This window comes from Bubalus bubalis, chromosome 9 (assembly GCF_019923935.1).
Source record: "Bubalus bubalis isolate 160015118507 breed Murrah chromosome 9, NDDB_SH_1, whole genome shotgun sequence".
NCBI lineage: Eukaryota > Metazoa > Chordata > Mammalia > Artiodactyla > Bovidae > Bubalus > Bubalus bubalis.
Genome location: NC_059165.1, coordinates 94,335,885 through 94,358,021, shown reverse-complemented (window position 1 = coordinate 94,358,021; position 22,137 = coordinate 94,335,885). Strand labels below are relative to the sequence as shown.

Genomic DNA, 22,137 nt, shown 5'->3' with positions numbered 1-22,137 from the left:
AGGAGGCTGGAGGTCAGACAACGGGGAGATGGGGAAGAAGCAATGGAGCAGAGGGTAGATTGGGGCATTCCAAGGAAGCCTTCGCAGCCCTTCCAGTGGGCCCTGGACAGCAAGGCAAGGGAGCAGACTCTGGAGTGGGGCATGTGAGCCCCCAGGCCCTGAAGAAGAGGTGACGCTGGGCAGAAATGCAGGCAGGGAGGAGAGGGCTCAAGCTCACCCTCACAGATGCGGGTATCCTCATTGAGGTGGTAGCCGGGTGGGCACTCGCACTGGAAGCTGCCGAAGGTGTTGACACAGTTGCCCCCCTGGCACAGCCCTGGCAGCTCCTGGCATTCGTCAATGTCTGTCAGGAAGTGAGGAAGCTGTGCTTGGAAGCTACACCCGAGCAGAGTACTTGGGGGACATCCATGCCTTCCCCTGGGACCTCCTGCTTCTTTAAGAACACCCAAGAGCTGTTGGATATTTAGAGGCTGTACCCAGACTCTCCTGGGTCAATGTCACTGTGAATTCATCCTCTTTCCCTTCATTGGATCGTCCATCCTCTCATCCATCCAACTATCCATCACAAAGCTCCCTCTTGATGGAATTCTCCAATCTCATTATCCACTTTGGATAGAAGAATAGATGGATGGGTGGGTGGGTAAGCAGGTGGACAGAGATGAAAAGTAGTGGGTGAGGGAATAAACAACAATATGAATGGACAAGAACATGAGTGTGAATAAATAGGTGGGTGAGTAGGCAGATGAACAAATGAAAGGAGGAATGAGTAGGTGGATGGATGGATGTGTGGATGGATGGATATGGGAGGATAGATGTATCAATGGGCAGATAGGTGGATATGAAAAGCAGAGAACGGGTCAAAAAAGCAAATGGGTCAATGGATGAAAAGAATGACTGGATGGATGGGTGGGCGGGTAGGTGAGTAGATGAATGGATTGTAGGTGAGTGGATGGATAAACGTACTTATATGCATGTATATATGGATGAATGGATGGAAGGAAGGAAAGAAGAAAAGGTGGATGGATGGATGGGGAATGGATATATGGATGGGTAGATGGGGACTGGATAGAAGTATGAATCAACAAACCAATAGGTGGAAGAGCTGAGAGGACCTGCCCCCCACCCCAAAGTTGCCCAACTCTGCTCCTTGATGATGGGACATGAAAGGAAGGTCAATCAGTGGGTACACGGATGGATAGTCTACCAGGAACTCACCTTCCAGGATGACAGTGATGGAATTAGGCCGGAAGCCCTCACCCCCTGGGCACAGGGTTCTATACTCAGCTGCAAGGGAAAGAAGCTCTTGTGAGGGGCTGTGGGGTGAGGCATTTGAGCAAAGCTCAGGGGAAGCACAGGAGGGGAGGTCCCCTAAAAAGGCCTCAAGAATGGGCCTGGCATCCTGTTACCATAGAAACTACATCCCTTTACCTCCTCAGCCTCTGGAGCCTAGAAACTGGTACAATCATGGAGGATCTGCTGTCTGTGTGTGTGTGTATAAACACTTGCTCACCTTCAACATGTGAGCAGATGGATTTTGTGGTGGTAGTTGGGGGTAGGGAAGAAGGATTCTTGTGATCCAAAACCAGACTCTAATGTGACCACAAGTTTCCCCCATGAAAAGAAGATCTTGCATGTACATTCACACACACATATGCCCCGGAATAGGTACACACATGCCTCCCTGCTCCACACCTGAGGACTTTGCACATGCTGTTCCCACTGCACCACACACCCTTCCCCCTACACTGCCTGGAAAACTCCTACTCATTCTTCAAAACCTCATTCAAGTCCTCCCCTGGGAAGACTTCCCTTACCCACTTCCTCTCCATGGCTTCCTCTTTGGCCATCACTATGTCTCAAACAGACCCTTAGAATAGTTCTACTCTCAACAGTCCAGGGACTGTTGGTTTATGGGTGAGGGGCAGCATGCAGTGGCTGTATTTCATCCTTCTCTAGGTTCCTTGCCCTAGGAATTCTCAGTGTTTGTTGACTGACTGAGCGGGCAAGTAAATGTACACATACAAAGAATTTGCAGGAAGAGATGACAGAGGAGATTCTGGGGAGAGTCGAGATGATGAACTGCTGAGAATATGCTGTGTGACCCAGGCTGAGTCCTTCTCCCTTTCTGGTTCCCAGTGTCCCTCCCTTAGCAGAGATGACCCCCTAAGCCCTAAGGGAGCCTGGACCAGGGCTAGATCTCTGTCTCCTTCTGACCCCACTCCACTCAGGGACTCACTGGTGTTGGCCAGCGGGCACAGCTCACAAGGGTTGCCCCAAGCCCGACCCAGGGAGCAACAGCAGGACGCCCGGGTGACGCCAACCCCGATCTCCGCACTGCAGGAAATACCACCGTCCCCTCGATCCTGTGTGTCCAGGAAACAGTTCCCGACCCGGGTATCTAAACAGGCAGAAAGGGGTGATTAGCAAGTGGTGGGGGAGAAATAAGGTAGGTATGTCTGTGTGTGTGTGTGTTTGCACCTCTTGTATGTGTAACTGTGTATTACTCTATGTATGTCTGTGTGCATGTGTCTGTGTGCATATGTGACTCTGAGCATCTATCAGTCTAGAGCCCAAAGGCTGTATCGCAGAAGACAGGGACAATTGTTCTGGCCAAGGGCCTGTCTATCGGGAGCAGGGGGCCTCATCCAGCGCGTGGACCACAGAACCCCACCTGCACAGAGTGCATCCTTACCCACGCAGCCCACGCCGCTGGGATTCAGCTCAAAATCCTGCGGGCAGTTGCAGAGGTAGCTGCCAGGGGTGTTGACACACAGGCCGTTGATGCAGTTCACAGGGTCTGCACACTCATTCACATCTGTGGGGTGGGGGCAGCATCAGCAGAGATCCTCCCCCTCTCAACTCACTTCCCTCCTGCCTTTTTCCTGGGGAGTCGAATACCTGGCTGCTGGGGGCTGGTCTTAGGGACAAGGCCCCTGGGAAGAAAGCCTGATGGGACAGTAGCCTGTCCCAGGCAACCCCCTGCTTTCCTCTGCTCTTTTCTACTTGGCCTGGAGGTTTGCCTTTGCCAGTAGAGTCCACGAGCTAACATACAAAAACCAATGTTGAGGACATGTTTCAAGCTAGGGGCTGGCAGACTACAACTTGTGGGTCAAATCCGGCCCCCTATCTGTTTGTGTAAATAAAATTTTACTGGTACACAAGCACAGCCATTCATTCACTTATCACCTATGTCTGTTTCTAAGCTACAGGGCAAAGACTGTATGGCTGAAAACTGAAAATATTTACTGGCTGGCCCTTCATTGAAAAAGTCTGCTGACTCCCATTTGCGATAGACAGGTGGGAGACCATTTTGATGGTTGCGGTGGAGGGAGCTCGACTTCATTGATTTACAGTGTCCTTTTTTTCTTTTGGCTGCATGGCATGCAGGATGCGAGATCTTAGTTCCCCAACCAGGGATCAAACTTGTGTCCCCTGCAGTGGAAGCATGGAATCTTAACCACTGGACTGCCAGGGAAGTCTCCCTGATTCACTGGATTTATTTGGGGGATGATAAATGATGATGATGATGAAGGTTAATGGAGAGGGGCACTATTGGAGGTGGGGTCAGACGAGGACTCCCTCCACTCTGTAGAGGACATGTGAGAAGAGACCTGTGGGAATTGATGGAACAAGCCTGCCACCCTGAACCCTGTGGACCCCACACCTGTGCAGTTGCCAGCACCGCGGTCCAGCTCATAGCCCTCGCCGCAGATACAGCGGAACATCCCCGGCAGGTTCTCACAGCTCCCGAACACACAGATGTTCCCGAGCACACACTCATCCACATCTGAGGAGGAGCGGAGCCCAGGTGAGCACAGCCTGGCCCGCATCCCGCTCCTGCTGCCCCCAGCACCAGTGACTCCAGGGACCCCCTGCTCTGCCCACACCCCGGCCGCCCCAGACCTCACCCTGGCAGGCATGCTGGTCCTTGGTGGGGCTGAAGCCCATCTCGCACTCGCAGCGGTACCCGCCGGGGACATTGAGACACTGCCCATTCTCGCAAAGGGCCACATTCTCTGCACACTCGTCCCTGTCTAAAGGGACTCAAAGGAGGGGGGCTGGTGGTCAGCAGGTGAGGACCCACATGGTGGGGGCAGGCGGCCATCACCCGAACCCTTCACTGTCACCTGGAGTTCCAGAGAGCTGGCAAGTAGCCCGGGGGGACTCAGACCCCGACTCAGTGGGCAGGTGATTGAGTCAGAGCCAGGGAGAGGACAGGGGTCATGGTCGCTCACAATCTAGGGTGGAGGGCCAACAGAAAGCAAGTATTCCTGTCCCCACACCCAGAAAACTCTACGCATTTGGAGTCCAGGGGAGAAGACTGCCCCTAAGGGACTCTGGGACTTCCCTGGTGGCTCAGATGGTAAAGCGTCTGCCTACAATGTGGGAGACCCGGGTTCAATCCCTGGGTTCGGAAGATCTCCTGGAGAAGGAAATGGCAACCCACTCCAGTATTCTTGCCTGGAAAATCCCATGGACAGAGGAGCCTGGTAGACTACAGTCCATGGGGTTGCAGAGTCGGGCACGACTGAGAGACTTCACTTTCACTTGCACTTTCAAGGGACTCAGGGCCTGGCCTCTGGCCCCAAGGGCTGAAGGTACATCCTTTCTGGCATCCACAGAGCAGTGAGTGGATCAGTGTGAGTCGTGGGCACCTCGGAATCCAGCCCCCTTGGCCATCCTTTCTGGACCTCTCCAGCCCTCCCATCCCACGCCCCGACCTCACCTTCACAGGAGAAGCCATCCCCAGAGAAGCCCAGGTGGCAGGCACAGCGGTAGGAGCCAGGGGTGTTGAGGCAGTCAGCTCTCAGGCTGCACCCATGCTCCTTGGAGGCGCATTCATCCAGGTCTGCAGGAGACGGAACCCAGGGTCCCCCAGGGTGTGCGCTGGGGGGCTGTGGGGAGGCAGACCCTCCAAATCCCAACCCTGACCCTCCCCCATGGACATGCCTGAGCCCAGCCACCTCTGCCCAGCTGTAGCCTGCCCACTCACCCCACCCACCTCTGCTTCTCTGTCCAGACCTCTGGCCCCCAGACACTTACCACGGCATTTGAAGCCATCCCCAACCCAGCCTGGCTGGCAGCTGCAGCTGAAACTCCCAGGGGTGTTGAGGCAGGAGGCATGACTGTCACAGCTGTGTCCCCCAAGCTGACATTCATCTACATCTGAGAGAAGAGGGACCCAGGCATAGAAGGGCAGGACCAGGAGACGGGGTGGAAGACAGAGGACCCCCCAAGAGGCCTGGGCCTAGTATAAACAGGGCTTCAGGTACAGAGTGGGGAGACTCAGGGCAGGAGCAGGAGAAAAGACCTTCCCTGGGGTAGGACTGGGCCCAGAAATGCGCCTCACCACTGCAGGAGCTTCCACCCTCACCCACAGCCCAAAAGGAAAACCCCCAAACTCAACAGGGCATGACTCCCAGCATGCCCCAGAAATGGTCTGAAATGGCAGCATGAGAGACTCAGGGTAGACAATAAGAGGAACTGTCCTTGGTTAGGATTCCTGGTTTTCACTAAAGGGCTTGGGTTCAATCCCTGGTTGGGGAACTAACATGGCACAGCCAAAAAAAAGTCACTGTTTTAATGAAGACACTCTCCCTCTAAAGCAGGATTTCCTTCTAAACCACAGTGTCTAACCCTCAGCCATTTTTGCATCAGCCTTATCATCTCTACAATGTTCATCAACCACCTAAATGAGCTACCATTCTCTGAAAGTTTTTCCTTTGTGAGAATTTTATTTGGCTGCACCAGGTCTTAGCTGTGGCATGCGAACTCTTAGTTGCAGCACGTGGGATCTGGTGCCCTGACCAGGGATCGAATCTGGGTCCCCTGCACTGGGAGCAAGGACATGGTCTTAGCCACTAGACCACCAGGGAAGTCCTCACTAAAAGTTTCTTTACGCTGTCTCCCATTTTTACTTATGTGAATGTACTTTAGAAGAAAAACGTATAACAATGATCTCTAAGAAATCATGGTTTGGATGCTCTGTTTTCTAATGTTTGCTTCTAGTATGCATTGAAATAACTACATAATAATGGCAATAGAATTATGTTCTCCCTGCCAAGAAAGCATGTTTCAATCCTGACTCTAAGAACCTCTGAACATGGCCTTTTTGGGAAACCAAGTCTTTGTAAATGTAACCAAATTAAAATGAGGTCCTCCTGGATTACAGGGGGTCCTAAATGCAATGACCAGTGATCTCACAAGAAGAGGGAAATTTGGACGCAGAGGGAAGAACACCCCGTGATGACAAACATGGAGACTGGAGTGATGCATTCAAGCACCGTGGCCACCACCAGAGGTGAGGAGAGAGGAATGGGCCAGTTCTCCCTCTGGGCCCCTGAGAAGGAACCAACCCTTCTGACACCCTGATCTCAGACTCTGCCCTCCAGAATCATTCTATAGAGAGGAGACATCTGTGGTTCTGAGGCACCAGGTCTGTGGTCATGAACGACTGACATGTTTGAATGTTCATCGTTGTGACATTTAAAAGCATCAGGCTTACACGCCTTGGGAACTGCTGTGGATCTAAGGGATCCAGAGTTCCCCCCACAGGGCCGTCAAGGGAGCCCCACGGGCATGTGATCGAACCCTATTTTTGCTTCAGCATGAGGGCCCACCAGTGGAAATGTGTAAGAATGAGGTCTGGCCTTGCTCTGCCCCAAGGGATGGGGTGGACCCCAAAGACCCTGAGCTGGTCCCTCAGGGGCGCCCCTCTGCGTCTGCTCCACTGACCACCAGCTCACCAGAGCAGCCCATGGCCCCCTTCCGGACAATGTAACCCAGCTGGCAGTGGCAGACAAAGGAGCCCCTGGTGTTCTCGCAGACCCCATGGAGGCAGATGTGGGGGTTCAGGTCACACTCGTCCACGTCTATGGGGTGACAGGAGAAGAAGCAGGTGAGGGTGGGGTATAGCAGCATGGCTGCATGCCCTGCCACATGGGTCCCCTGTGTCCAGGTTCTTTTTGCCCATCTTCAAGGGTAGGGAGCTCCCCTGATTCCACTACTGGTTATAGCTCCCCCATTCCACCCCTGGGCAGCTGCGAGAATTCAGTCAACATTCTATAGTTCATATTCCATGGAACACATCGGACAAACATTCCCCGAAAGATTTTACACCAATACATTAAGAAGATGCTAAGCCAAAGCTAAGGCCTGAAGGCCTTTTCAGAGCCTTTATGCCGATGTGGATCTGCAAGAAGGGTTGGAGGAGGCAGCATTTCCTACTTATCTTGGTCCCAAGCCCCTTTTGTTCAGTGTTTCCTAAGATTGCTGTGATCTGGAATGCTTAAGCTGCACTGAGCTGGACACCTCTCCCTGGGAGGGTTCCCTTTTTCACATCCTCGTACTCTGGCCCCAGCTCTGCCCTGATGGAGTCACCAGTTTACATCTGCTCCCCAGGGCCTGTGCCAACCAGCCCCCACCAGAAGACGGCAGTGACCCTGGCAGAGACGACAGAGACAAGGTCCCAAAGCAGGGCTCAGAGAACACAGCGTCCTTCTATCTCACACACCTTCCTCTTCATAAACCCCTCGGTCTCTGATGATCTTATAAGGTGACTCTCAAAGCCAGGCACGCACCTGGCTGTATGTGCTGGGTACATAGTGGGTGTTTAATAAGTGTATTCAAAAGAACAAGGTTCGGGGTGTCTCTGCTGCTGTGAACAAGATCCAGCAGGTCTCGGTGCAGGGCCTCGGGGTGCAGGTGGCCAGGAGCAGACCACCAAGAACAAACCTGCATCTCCCCTGCCCACGTGTTCCGGGAACGGGACTGGCATCTGCGTTGCCCACCTGTCTCCTTGTGGAAGGCCTGGTGTGTGAAGTGAAGCTGCCTCCTCCACCTGTATATAGTCCCAACTCCTCACCTACACACATCCTCATGTCCAACGTGGCCACAAAGCCGTCATAGCAGAGGCAGCGGTGACCCCCTGGCATGTTGGTGCACTGGCCCCCGTCACAGATGTCCGGATTCTGCTCACATTCGTCCACATCTGGGGGACCAGGGTAGGGGTAGGGCTGCAGGTGGGAAGGGACAGAGGGGGAACCCCAGGGACACTTCTGCGGGGTCAGTGGCCTGGCTAGGGTGTGGCTGGCTTCATTTGGGCCGAGCCAGGTAGGTTCCCACATCCCAGGCCGGAGGGAGGGGGCCGCACCCACCCACCTTCACAAGCCCTCCCATCGGGCATCAGAGAGTAGCCAGGTCCGCAGCCGCACCGGTAGCTGCCCTTAGTGTTAACACAGTGGACGTGGCAGCCACCGTTCCTGGTGCGGCATTCGTCCACATCTGCAGGAGGCAGGAAGAGGTAGGGGGCACCGCCAGAGGTAGGGCAAGGCGAGGTGGGGGGCGTGATGGAGGCGTGACAAGGCAGGAGGCGGGGCATGGCGAGGGCGTGGCAGGAGGCCGGGCGAGGTAGGCCGAGCTGGGGGCGTGGCAGGGGCGTGGTAAGGCGGGAGGCGGGGCATAGTGAGGGTGTGGTAAGAGGTAGGACGTGATGGGAGGCGGGGCAAGGTGGAAGTGGGAGGCTGGGCAAGGTGGAAGTGGGAGGCTGGGCGAGGTGAGGGCCTGGCGGAGGCACTTCAAGCAGGGGGCTGAGTGTCGGGGCAGAGGTGGTCAAGGGTAGAGGCAGGGGCTCGGACTGAGACCAGGAGAGACTGCGGCGGCGGCGGGGGCCGCGGCTGGGGCTGGGGGCGGGCGCGGTCTCACCCACGCAGCCTTGGCGGTCAGGGGTGCTCTGGAAGCCGGCATAGCAGGAGCACTGGAAGGCACCGATGACGTTGGCACACTGGCCGTGCGGACACAGGCCGTCACTCAGGGAACACTCGTCCACGTCTACGGGGGCAACGGGTGGCTGGTAAGGGCAGCAGGTGGCGGAGGTGCCCCAGCAAAGGATGGGCCTGTGCCCAGCCGCCTTCTGCACAGGGACACACGCATGCACCGTGATGCACTCACACTCTTGCATCTATGCCCACCACCACCCCCCCACCCCCGCCATGGGTGTGAGTCTACATCTCACCCTGGTACAAACACATGCGTGAAGTCGTTTCAGTCATATTCGACTCTTTTCCACCCCATGGACTGCAGCCCTCCAGGCTCCTCTGTCCATGGGATTCTCCAGGCAAAAATACTGGAGTGGGTTGCCATGCCCTCCTCCAGGGGATTTTCCTGACCCAGAGATTGAACCTGTCTCTTATGTCTCTCCTGGATTCTACCGCTGAGCCACTGGGGAAGCCCAGTACAAAAGGGCACCTCACCCTGATTCACACATCCACCCAGGTGCACACTAACAAGACACCCAAAACCCACCCTTGATACACACTCACCCTCAGCAGACAGACCCACAACCTGATCCACACAGCCACATGCACACAGCTCACACAGCAGCACACCCTCACACTTATTTGCAAACAAACACAATCACCCTCAGTAGACACACATCTGCATAGCCAGATGCACACTCAGACTCACAAACACACCTCATGCCCACTCATAAACACATTTGCACACCTTGCATTGCATTGGATTTGCCCTTGTGTCACATTTTCGTATCCACTCAGGTAGACTCACAAAGAACCCTTGTGTGCGTGTGTGCTAAGTCACTTCAGTCGTGTCCGACTCTGAAACCCCATGGACTGTAGCCCACCAGGCTCTTTTGTCCATGGGATTCTCCAGGCAAGAATACTGGAGTGGGTTGCAATGCCCTCCTCCAGGGGATCTTCACGACCCAGAGATCAAACCTGCATCTCCTATGTCTCCCATAGTGCAGGCAGATTCTTAATCGCTGAGCCACTGGGGAAGCCCCAACCCCTGTGTACACACATACAAACACACACTCAACAGACACACCTACATGCACACAGCCCCCTCCACAAACACACCCACCTGTGTGCAAACACATGCCCACACTTAGACACACACTCTCTCACAATCTTATGTAGACACACAAATAACCACTTCCATCGCCTTAACATAAGAACAATCATCCTTGTGTAGACACTTACACACTCACAGACTCACACAAACACCAATACACACTCACTCTTGGACAGACGCATTCCCAGAAAGACACCTGCATGCTCAGACACACAAATACACACTCCTTCCATCTCACAACCACACAAGTGACACTTCACATGGGTGCACACTGACCCACACTCACACACTCGATTTTCACACACTTGATTTCACACAGAAACACACACAAATGTGCTCTCCCAATACCCGATGCATGCAACCACTCATGCACACAAATACACAAGTATGTACTCAGGGAGATGCACAAACGCACATACTTGTATCCTCTCCCTCTTGCAAGCCACACTCACCTTCGCAGGCAGTGCCCTCAGCTGCCAGCGCATGTCCAGGGGGACACTGGCACTCATAACTCCCATCTGTGTTGGTACAGGTGCCTCCCCGGCACAGCAGCGGGTCCCGGGCACACTCATCCACATCTGGGCATGTGGAGAGAGAGAAGAGGTGTGAGATGCTGATCCAGGTTGGTGTGATGGGGCTCGTGGAAGCTCCCCCCTGTTGCCCCCATCCCCCACCCTGTTGCCCTGGCTGAGGCCGAGAGAGTCTGGAGCCCTGGGGTGTGGATGACCCAGGGGAGTCAGAATGGGAGGGATGCTGGAATTCTCAGAGTTTTCAGGGACACAGGCTGACATTCCTGGAGCTAAAGGAGGCCCTGAGGAACCCCCTCCCCACCCCAGAAGTGACAGGGGGAAGGCAAGGACCAGCCCCACTGGGCATTAGTACATGGAACCAGGGGCCTCACCACTCATCTCACAGCTCTCCTCCCACTCCAGCCTCAGGGGCTTCCTCCCATCTCTCCTGTCAACCTCAGGGCCTTTGCACACACTGTCCCCCCTTCCACCTTCCCTCCTCCCCACAGCGGCTCCTTCCATCCCTCACATCCACCCCAGGGCCTTTGCACACACTGTTCTTTCTCCATACAACTCTTCAGCCCTTCTTCACCACAATTACTCCCACTCTCTTGGCCCCACAGAATGGGATACATCCCTGGGGTTCTCAGCTCACACTGCACCATACAGCCCTTTCAAGTGCTTCTGACAGTGGCTCTTTATTTTCTGTTTGTCTAGGGATTTATGTTATCCTGCCTATTAGGTCCTAAGCTCCAAGGAAATGGCCCCCTGTATCCGAGCTCTCCATAGTTCCCCCGAGCAGATGCATGTGAAACGTTCACTGAATGAATGAGAAAAATGAAAAGGGAAGAGGCTCCTCTCTCCAGGACCCTCTCCTCTTTTCATGCTACCCCCACCCTGGGAGAACCTGCCCAAATCTTGGTCCCCATGCTTCTCCTCTGAATGCCAGACCCATTGTCCGGCAGTCTTCAGGGATGACACCCACACCTGCTGTCTCAGCTGGATCATGGCTTCTCTCTACTCCTGCCCCCTCCATCCACATCCAGCACAGCAATGTTCTCCCACCCCATTCCTCGGCTCGGCCCCAAGACTCACGGGCACCACCCTGCCCTTGGGTGGCTGCCTACCCATGCAGTTCTTCATCAGCATGAAGCCACTCTCGTAGCCACGGAGACACTCGCATTCAAAGCTGCCCGGGGTGTTGACACAGGTGCCCTGGCCACAGAGGTCAGGGGAGATGCGGCACTCGTCGATGTCTGTGGAGACAGTGGACATGGGCCAGGCCTCCATGTCTGTAGACACCCGGGGCCACAGGGGAGCCCCAAGGCATTGAACAGAGCCAGGGAAATAGAGGTGCTGTGACTGCACCCCCAGATGAGAGGAGGGAATTCCTTTCCAGCCCGCTGACCCCTAGAGGTCAGTTATAAATTAATCAATTTATTTACTTGTTGCATTGGGTCTTAGTTGAGGCATGCAGGATCTTTCAGTTGAGGTATGTGGGATCTAGTTCCCTGACCAGGGATTGAACCCAGGACCCCTGCATTAGAAGCACAGAGTCTTAGCCAAAGGATTACCAGGGACGTTGCCGGAGGTTACTTTGCCATGCCAAGTTGCTTCATTCATGTCTGACTCTTTGCAATCCTATGGACCGCAGCCCGCCAGACTCCTCTGTCCATGGGATTCTCCAGATGAGAATAATGGAGTAGGTTGCCATGCCCTTCTCCAGGGGATCTTCCTGACTCAGGGATCGAACCTGTGTCTCTTATGTCTCCTGCATTAGCAGGAGGGTTCTTTACCACTAGTGCCACCTTTTGCCAGCCCCTCCTTTTATAGCCGGGATCCTGGAGGCCCAGAAAGGGTATTGAGCTGCCCTAGGTCACACAGCAGACAGGCAGGAGGAACAAGGCCAGTTCTTGCCTTTTAGGCGCCTCTAGTTTGTGGCCCCCCATCCCTGCAGGCACCTGCCAAGGAGGCAGAGGCAGGTACATACCTGTGCAGTTCCTTTCCTGGGCATCCAGGGCGAAGCCCCCCGCACAGGAGCAACGGAAGCTGCCCACAGTGTTGCGGCAGGTGCCATGGGCGCACAGCCCAGGGAAGGCTTTGCACTCGTTCACATCTGCAGCACAGGAGTACAAAACGTCACACGACTCCATGTCCCTGAGTCCCCTGCCTCCTGAGCGTTCACCACTCTGATCACAGATGTTTGGTCTCTTCCAAACCTGCTTCCCACCTCCAGGCCTCTGCCCATGCTCTGCCCTCTTCCCATCCTCCATCCAGGCTCCCCAAGCCCAAACGCACCTTTATAGAAGGGACGGCCTGACAGGAAGTCCCGGCTGGCAAAGCCCAGCCCCCGGGGACACAGGCTGGTAAAAGCTGGGGACTCGGGCTCAGGGCACGCCTCGCATGCGGTGCCCCATGCGGCCCCCACGGTACAGCAGCAGACGTCCATCCGGTACTTGCCCAGCAGGGCAGCCCCACACTCGTCCTCCTCCCAGCGCAGGAAACAAAGCTCCAGGCGCATGTCTGTAAGGAGGGGTGGTCACCGGTCCCACCCCTGCCACACTCTGGCTGCCAGGACAGGGAGTGTCGTCCAAAACGTCCTCCCCAGTGGGGAGACTGAATTTTTTAGCTGACACTCCATGTCCTCCAAGTGACTTTTTTTTTTTTTTTGCCACACTGTGGGGCTTGTGGGATCTTAGTTCCCTGACCAGGGATCAAACCCAGGCATTGGCAATAAAAACAGCTGAGTCTTAACCACTGGACCACAGGGAATTCCCAACAGTTACACTGGAATAAGGGTATAACACAACAGTTACATTTTTTTAAAACAAAAATTTTTTAAAGAATTTTTTTTTAATGTGGACCATTTTTAAGGTCTTTATTGAATTTGTTACAATATTGCTTCTACAACATTGTTCCATGTTTTGGTTTTTTGGCAGAGAGGCATATGGGGTCTTAACTCCCGGACCAGGGAAGGAACCTGTACCCCCTGGATTGGAAGGCAAAGTCTTAACCACTAGACCACCAGGGCAATCCCCCAAAGTTACATTTTCATAATAACTTGCACTGCTAGGTGCTTGATATATGCTAGGCACTGTTCTAAGCTCATCAACCCATTTAATCTTTAAAATAACACCAAGAGGAAAATGGTTATCATCATGCTTATCTTATAGGCAAGAAAACTGAGGCAGAGACGGGTTAGGTAGCTGGCCTGAGGCCACACAGTAAGAGGTAGAGATAGATTCAAACCACGCCACCTGGCTCCAGAGTGTGTGTGTTTAATTTTTAAAACCTCCTCAGAATAATCTGGCAATGGATAAGGCTTCCTCAATACCAGACACGATGGTCTAAGACTGGGGCTGGTTAACTACGGCCCAGGGTGCCAACTGCCTGCTGTTTTTGTAAATAAAGTTTTATTGACATAGTCATATTCATTTATTTCTGTCCTACACAGTAGAGCTGAGTAACTTCAACAGATTCTGAGGCTCCTAAAGCTGAAAATATTTACTCTCTGGCTCTTTGCAGAAACAACTGGCTGATCCCTAGACTAGGACAATTTTTCACCTCTTGCAAAAGGAACATATGTTTAAGTGGATCCATTTGAAAATGAGACCCTGTTACAGAATCTTTAGAAAAAAATAAAGATAAACAAAAGTGCCACAACACACAGGGCTCCGTCTTAAGTTCCTGGGTACCCGATGCCTTGGTCCAGGGCTGCTCAGCAGCATTTCACCTGGTTGTGAATTCAGTAATATTTTTATTTTTTCTTTACTTGGCTACTTTCTTTCCTTGCTCACATTCTGGGATCAGCAAGAAAACCTGATGCACACTTGAAGCTCAGTTTAGAAGGAAATCGAAGCTGAAAAGAGTCATCAGGGCCCATCTGCCTTCTGTTGACTAGGCTCCATGGTGCCACTGAGGAGGCCACTAATGGGTTAATGTTACTATGGGAGGAAAAACTGATAGAATGCAGAGCCCTACCTGCTGGCTGGCGGATGCTCTTGGCCAAGAAATGTCCTGTTCAAGATGTTGATGGTGTAAAGCAAGAAGCCCTCATTGAGGGGGAAAATATCTCAGAGCCTTTGAGCCTGAGAGCAAGCCATTCAGGTTGAGGGTTTGAGCCCTGGATGCTGAGGAAGGGCGCAGGCATGAATTACCACTCATGATAGAGGCAGGTGCCTCGTGCTCAAATCCACCTCCTGTAAACCTTGTTTGGTAGCAAGAAAGAATATACCAAGGTGGCAGGTAACATTCCAAGATACCGTACCATTTGTAATGAGCTTCATTAGAAGGGCAGTTGATTAAGGGGATCCAACCCCTCCAAAAAAACAAATGTCTTTGGAGACACATTAGCAAGGGGGTGGGCAGAGTCCAAGAGGACCCCCAAGACTCCACCTGTCCCTAGGAAGGGCCTCCAGCTGTTGGGAGTGGAGGCAGTGAAGGAAGTGCTGGAGGCCCTGCACCGGACCCTGCAGGCCCACACTCACCTATGCACAGCCGGCCGGAGGGGTCCAGGATCAGGCCCTCTGGACACTCGCAGCGGAAGGAGCCTGCAGTGTTGATGCATCGCCCATTGGGACAGACTCCAGGGAAGACCTCACACTCATTCACATCTAGGCAGCAGCAAGCAAGAAGAAGCTAGAGCTGGAGGCTCCCAGGGAGCTGGCTCCCTAGGGGCTCAGGACACCACGTGGTTCTTGGAGACGTGGGAAGAGGCAGTGCCAGCCTCCTGGGCTGGGGGATTGTGGGGAAGACCCGGATACCAAGGAGGGAGCTCTCCAATGACTTCAGAGAGGGCCTTAGGCAGCCACTATGACACTTGCCTGCTCCTGGTGGTGGTGGGGGGGGAGTGGCGGTGAAGTGCACAGGGTGGGGAGTTACCTTCGCAGCTGAGCCCCTTCACGCGGGCGAAGCCTCGGGCACAGGCGGGGTCTGTGATTGGGGAGTGGAGTCAGTCTCTCCACCCGGATCCAGGGGCCCTTTCCCCCGCCATGGTTCTCTCAATGGCCAGGGAGCCCCCAGAGCCGCCCCCCTAGGGCATTACCCATGTCACAGCGTTCGCAGGGGCTCCCCCAGGCAGTGCCGAGCGTGGCGCAGCACTCGGAGCGCAGGGTGGCTCCGTGCAGGTTCGCCTCGCAGCGGCCATCCTGGATCTTCAGCCAGCAGGTGCCTTTGGTGCTGTCTGCAGGAAGGGGCCGGCTGTGTCATTTGGCAGGCCTACACCTGCACACTAACCCGCAGAGACCCAGACTTCCCCGGGGCGGGCGTCGGGGTCCCCGCTGCTCCGTGGGGACTCTCACCTAGGCACATGGTGCCAGAAGGTCCCAGGCGGCTGCCGGGGGCGCACTCGCAGGCGTAGGAGCCGGCCAGGTTGCGGCACACGCCATTCACACACGGGTTGGACAGGCACTCGTCGATGTCTACAAAGACAACCCGCCACCGACCCCCGTCAGATCCCTGAGCTGCAGAAACTGGAGCCTCACGCGACCTGAGGCCCCTCCCCTCCGCCGCTACCAAAGTCCAACAGCAGGGGGCGCATGCGGTCAGAAGGCGAGGGAACGGACTGGGCAGGCGCAGAGGCGCGTGTGTTTGCATTCAATTGTGCAGTGCACCTGCGCGTGCACGCCGACACGCAGGATCCTGGGAGCCCGCACGGGTGAAAGTGTACAGGGACAGGCACGGTGGGGAACGGTGGCCCTGCAAGGGTCACTCATAGCACAAGAGAGGCCGAGAGTGAGAGGCAGGAGGAAAACCCAGAGAGGGAGGAGACCTGGTTGTGGTGGGAGAGGGGGTAGTCTGCCGGAGGCTTGCGCTTAACTGTGTGTGTGTGTGTGTGTGCGCGCGAGCGCGCTCGTGCAGGTATCTGTGAGTGCCCAGGGGTCTGTAATGGACAAGGTCATTGCAACAAAGTGTGTGTGAGGGCAGGTGGGCACATATTCCTGTGTGTGAGTATATGTAAGTGTGTGAATGCACAACTGTGTGGGTATGTGGTATCTGCACATATTAGTGTGTGTGGCTGTGAGCCTAAGTGTACGAAAGGGTAAAAATGTGGACACACACGTGTCTTTGAGAGTGTGCACATGAGAGTTATGATGTGTGGGACTGTGACTATGAGTGTGAATATGGGTGTGTAAGTCTGTTTTGTGTGAGTACTGGTGTGTGTAATCAAGTGATCATCAAGTGTGTGAATGTCAGAGTGTCTGTATAAGGGTGTGCCTTTGAGGGTGTAACTCTGGTTATGAGCATGTGTAAAGAGTGAGAATTGTTCAGTCACTTAGTCATATCTGACTCTTTGTGGCCCCATGGACGGCAGCACACCAGGCTTCCCTGTCCTTCACCATCTCCTGGAGTTTGCTCAGACTTATGTCCATTGAGTCAGTGATGCCATCCAATCGTCTCATCTTGTGTTGCCCCCTCCTCTTCAGGCCCTCAATCTTTCCCAACATCAGGGTATTTTCCAATGAGTCGGCTCTTCGCATCAGTGAGAGTAAGTGTGAATGTGGGTACTGTGTGAGTGTGTACCTAAGAGTATAACTGTGAGACTATGAATACATGTATGGCTTTGAGCATGTCTGTGTGGGTAAATGCAGGTATATATGCATCTGGCAGCATGTGTGTACCCATAACATGCAGTGTGCATAAGTACTTGTGTGTGTGTGCGTGTCTGTCTGCCCCCCAGGACCCTGTACCTTCGCAGGTCTCCGTGTCTGGCCGGAAGCTGAAGCCCTGAGGGCAGGAGCAGCTATAGCTGCCCGGGCTGTTCCTGCACCGCCCGTTGTCACACAGGAGGCTGTTGAGGGCGCACTCATCCACATCTGCAAGGCGGGCATGGGGCCGGAGAGTGGGGTGAGGGGTGTGCAGTGGGGGCGGCACCCCTCCGCCCGTCCACTCGCCCGGCACGCTCACCAGTGCACTCCCTGCCATCCGTGACTGCCTCGTAGCCCAGGTTGCAGATGCAGCGGTAGCTGCCCCGCAGGTTCTCACACATGCCGTTGGCACAGATGTCGGGGTCGAGGGCACATTCGTTGATGTCTGCAGCAGGAAGACCGCATCAGCAGCTGCCCTGGTTCCCTGGAGGCTCCAGAAGCCAGGTCCTCCAGGGCCAGAGCTCCAACCTAGACCCTGCCTCCTTTCCCTGGAAACCAGGGTTTCTCAACATCGTGGATATCTGGAGCCGGATCATTCTTTGCTTTGTGCAGGGGGAGAGGGGAACCTGTGCAATGTAAGATGTTGAGCAACATTTCTAGTGTTTACCCATGAGATGCCAAGAGCGCCCTCCCCAATATTTGTCCAGACATTGCCAAATGGCACCTGGGAGGTGGCAAAACTGTCCCCAGTGTGGAACTCATAGAACAGACATTATTACATCAGCAACATAATTTCTTTTAAAGCGCGATCATAATCACTAATGTTATAAGATGCTTACTGTTTTGTGCCGAGTATATTAACTTATTTGGTCCTCACAACGTCCCTGAAATGGGACCTATGAGTATATCCACTTTACAGAAAAGGAGGCGCAGAGATGGGGAGTAACTTGATCAGTATTCAATCAGTAAACAGTAGGGCCTGGAGAGTTCCCTGGTGGTCTAGCAGTTAGGAATCAGTACTTTCACTGCCATGGCGTGGGTTCAATTCCTGGTCAGGGAACTGAGATCCCCTAAGCCTCATGGCACAGCCAAAGAGGGGGGAGGAATAGGCAGCCCTATATGTCAAAAATGAAAAAAAAAAAAAAAAAGAATGCTGACTGGGATTTAAACCCAGGCATTTGGCTCCAGAATCTGTCCCTTTAACTGAGGGAGGGGCACTGAACATCTGCCCTGCCCCCATGACCCAGTGGTGGATGGGAAACCTGGCTGTATCCTAAATCCTTTTATTTGTTGCTCAGGCAGGAAGGCTGTAACAGGAAAGGATGGTGTCATAGGTTGGAGTCCTCATCCCCAGGATCACCTCAGCACATGACTTTATTTGGAGATGGACATACAGTGCATTCTAATATGATTGTATCCTTATAAAAGTGGAGGTCTGGGCACAGACACACAGGGAGAACACTGTGTCGAGAGGAAAGCAGAGGAGTTTGGGATTAACATATATATGTGCCTACGTGTGTGCTCAGTCACTTCAGTAGTGTCTGACTCTGCGACCCCATGGACTATAGCCCTCCAGACTCCTCTGTCCATGGGATTCTCCAGGCAAGAATACTGGAGTGGGTTGCCATGCCCTGCTCCAGGGGATCTTCCCAACACAGGGATCAAACCCACATTTCCTATGATTCCTGCACTGATTCCTTACCACTGAGCCACCTGGGAAGAAGTCCTTAACATATATACATTACCGTATATAAAACAGAAAACAGACAAGGGCCTACTGTATAGCATGAGAATTAAATTCAATATTTTATAATAACCTATAAGGGCAAAAAATCTAAAAACTGTATGTATGTATATGTATACTAAAAATATATATATACTGAAAAGTATATATATCATACATATATATAGTGCCTGAATCACTTTGCTGTACACCAGAAACATTGTAAATTAAAAAAAAAAGGATGAAGGCAAAGATCAGGGAGATGCTTCGACCAAGCAAGGATTAACAGCTAAGTGCCAGAAGCTGAAAGAGGTATGAGACAGACTCTTCCTCACAGCCTCTGAAGAGGCCACCCCTGCTCACACCTTGATCTGGGACACTTAGCCTCCAGAGCTATGGGAGAATGACCTCCCAGCCTGTGATACTTTGTGGAACCCAGTGACCTGACCAGGTTCCCAACTACGTCCCTGGCCCTCAGTCCCAGCCCCAACCCGCTCACCTCTGCCATCCGTGGTGATGCCAAGACCGCTGCTGCATAGGGCCTGGAACTCAGCTGTGGTGGCAGGAACAGGGAGAGAGGGGCAGTCATTGGCCATTGCTGAAGCCAAGCCATGCCCAAGACGTGGCCCCTTGGGGCTGGGCAAGGGTCTAGGACTAAGATGCCTGCTCCAGTGGGAAGAACAGTTTTCCTTCTGTCTCTTCTTGGGGGAGAGACATCCACCCCACCCCATGGGAGCCAAGCCCCCCACCACCACTATCCCCTCCTGCCCCCCGCAGTTATAAACCACAAGCAAGGACTACAGGAAAGCAGGGCCGTGGAAAGTGCATGGGGGCGGGGCAGCTGAGGCTCTCACCAGAGTTCTTGGGGGGACATGGCTGGCAGGGCTCCCCAAACCCATGGGCTGGGCTTGCACAGCAGCACTCAGATTTGGTGACGGCTCCAGGGAAGGGGCGGGCGCAGGAGCCCTGGTTGAGGGTCCCATAGCACGTGCTGCGCACGTGGGTGTCCACGCACACTCGACCATCGGCACCCACCGCGAGCCCCCCAAGGCAGCGGCAGTGGAAGGAGCCTTCGGTGTTGGTGCAGTGACCATTCATGCAGATGCCTGGCGTCTGGCACTCATCAATGTCTGCAGGGGTCGTGGGGGGGGGCACTGCGACGGGTCCCAGCCACCCCATCCCCACACCCCACCCCCCCTTGCCACCTCCCCTCTCCTCTTCTTCCCCATCCCCATGGGTTCCCCTATGGTCCAGCCTGCAGTTTCTCACCCACACAGTGGCGGCCACCAGGTGCCAGCAGGAAGCCAGGTTTGCAGAGACACGTGAAGCTGCCGTCCTCATTCAGGCACACTCCGTTGGCACACATGGTGGTGGTTGCACACTCGTTGTGGTCTGGGGACACCAGGAGAGGCTGGGTCCCTGCAGGGTCCTGGCACCCACCCTTTCATTGGGCCAGTCCTGCCAGGTAGACCAGCCCGGCCCTCATGTTTCCAGGGACGGCTCCCGGGGCTGTGGGAGCCTGATAGGATGAGACGTGGCTGTCAGAGACTAATTTGGCGTGGGTATTAGGTTGCAGGACTGTGAACTCCCCTGGGGCCAACTGGGCCCACTAGCTCATATCTGCATCTTCCATCCTGGCACACATAGGTGCTCCATGAATAGTTGTTCAAAGTCCTTTAAATAAGTCAGGTGGTGGCTGCACAACATCCACTAAATGCCTCCAAACTATTCATTTAAAAATGGTTAAGACGATAAACATGTTATGTAGGGACTTCCCTGGTGGCTCAGTGGTAAAGAATCCGCCTGCCAATGCAGGGAACTCAGGTTCTATCCCTGGTCCAGGAAGATCCCACGTGCCAAGGGGCAACCAAGCACATGTGCCATAACTACTGAAGCCCAAGTGCCTACAGCCTATGCTCTGAAATGAGCAGCTCAGGTGCCACAGCTAGAGAAAGCCTGTGAGCAGCAATGAAAAGCTAGAGCATCCAAAACAATAAAAAAGTCGTGTATATTTCACCAAAATAAAAAATGCAAAAAAATAGAAAAAATTAGGTAATGGTTGCATGAAATTACGAATGCACAAAAATGCCACCGAATTGTTCCCTTACAAAGGATAAGATACAAACTACTCTACATAAAATAGATAAAAAAGTCCTACTCTATAGCACGGGGAACATATTCAATATTTTACAATAAACTATAATGGAAAAAAAGAGTTAAAATGGTCAATTTTACACTGTGTAATTGTGCCATAATTCTTAAAAATGCAAAAAAGAATTGCATAAATGAGATGGTGGTTGCGTGACATTGGAAATATCCTACATGCCACCAAATTGTTCACTTAAAAATGCTGTTTCACACATCATGATATTTATTATTAATACATAACTGTATGATCTTTATTACATAAACATGGATGCTTAGTTGTGTAAATACACAAATGAGACCTGGAAGGACACACCAAACAGTAAACTGCTTGTGTTAATGGATGACTTTAGTTTTTTGCTTGTGTTTTTTGGTTTCCTATTATGCAAGTGTTAACTTTTAAGAAATACATGTTATTTTTAAAAACCTTTAAAAATGCTATTTAAAAAACAAAGAAAGGTGGTTGCACAACATTGGGAATTATTGAGATTTTCACTTTTTAATGATTAAATTTATCTTGTGTGAATCGCACCTGCATTTAAAAAGGAAAGGGCAAAACCCATCAGCTAACAAGAAAATAGTCTAGGGACTTCCCTGGTGGTCCAGTGGTTAAGAGTCCACCTTCCAATGCCAGGGACTCTGGTTAGACCCCGATCAGGGAACTCGGATCCCACTGGCGGTGGGGCAGCCAAGCTGGGGTGCCACAGCTACGGAGCCTGCGTGCTCTGGAGCCCACATCCCACAACTAGAGAGAAGCCCATGCACCAGAGCCAAGAGCCTGTCTGCGGCATCGAAAGATCCTGCATGACACAACTTAGACCTGATGCAGCCAAATAAATAAACATTTTTTTCCCAAAAACCCCTTCTTGAAAAATAGTTTAATTTAAAAGGTGGCAGTCAGTGCAGTGCAGAAATGATTTGTTTACCAAAGTACAGTGTTAAATAAAAAAGGATTGAAGCAAGAAGAAGGAAGAAATGGAGGGAGGGAGAAATGGAGATAGGGAGGGAAAAAACATAATGAATACATAAAAGGTCCACACCTAACTGTGCAGGTGAGCTTCCACAGCGGTACTATCCATAACAGCAAAAGCGGAAACAACCCGAACAGCCACTAGCTGAAGCCGGTAGAGACAAGATGTTGTCTGCTCATATAATGGAATGGCATTTGACAATAAAAAGGAATGGCATTCTGACACGTGCTACCACACGGACGGATCCTGAAAATGTGATGCATCAGTGAAAGAAGCCAGTCACAAAAGACCACAGAGTGTGTGATTCCATTTATACAGAATGCCCAGAACAG

The 22,137-nt window shown here is 53.0% G+C and overlaps 1 protein-coding gene across 1 annotated transcript in view; it reads right to left on the bottom strand.

Annotated features, from left to right (window-relative positions):
• FBN3 (fibrillin 3) overlaps positions 1-22,137 on the bottom strand; it is a 70,073-nt gene that overhangs the window by 35,743 nt on the left and 12,193 nt on the right. The window contains exons 13-37 of the mRNA XM_044948078.2: positions 19,959-20,081; positions 19,544-19,819; positions 19,189-19,242; positions 17,286-17,411; positions 17,069-17,194; positions 15,680-15,799; positions 15,424-15,561; positions 15,261-15,311; positions 14,867-14,992; positions 12,678-12,902; positions 12,370-12,495; positions 11,507-11,635; positions 10,323-10,448; positions 8,704-8,829; positions 8,161-8,283; positions 7,865-7,990; positions 6,747-6,872; positions 5,044-5,166; positions 4,727-4,849; positions 3,909-4,034; positions 3,665-3,787; positions 2,693-2,815; positions 2,237-2,398; positions 1,216-1,284; positions 218-343 (exon numbers count right to left, since the gene is read on the bottom strand). Of these exons, the coding sequence (XP_044804013.2) occupies positions 218-343; positions 1,216-1,284; positions 2,237-2,398; positions 2,693-2,815; positions 3,665-3,787; positions 3,909-4,034; positions 4,727-4,849; positions 5,044-5,166; positions 6,747-6,872; positions 7,865-7,990; positions 8,161-8,283; positions 8,704-8,829; positions 10,323-10,448; positions 11,507-11,635; positions 12,370-12,495; positions 12,678-12,902; positions 14,867-14,992; positions 15,261-15,311; positions 15,424-15,561; positions 15,680-15,799; positions 17,069-17,194; positions 17,286-17,411; positions 19,189-19,242; positions 19,544-19,819; positions 19,959-20,081 (3,222 nt within the window). The remainder of the gene's footprint in view (positions 1-217; positions 344-1,215; positions 1,285-2,236; positions 2,399-2,692; positions 2,816-3,664; positions 3,788-3,908; positions 4,035-4,726; positions 4,850-5,043; positions 5,167-6,746; positions 6,873-7,864; positions 7,991-8,160; positions 8,284-8,703; positions 8,830-10,322; positions 10,449-11,506; positions 11,636-12,369; positions 12,496-12,677; positions 12,903-14,866; positions 14,993-15,260; positions 15,312-15,423; positions 15,562-15,679; positions 15,800-17,068; positions 17,195-17,285; positions 17,412-19,188; positions 19,243-19,543; positions 19,820-19,958; positions 20,082-22,137) is intronic.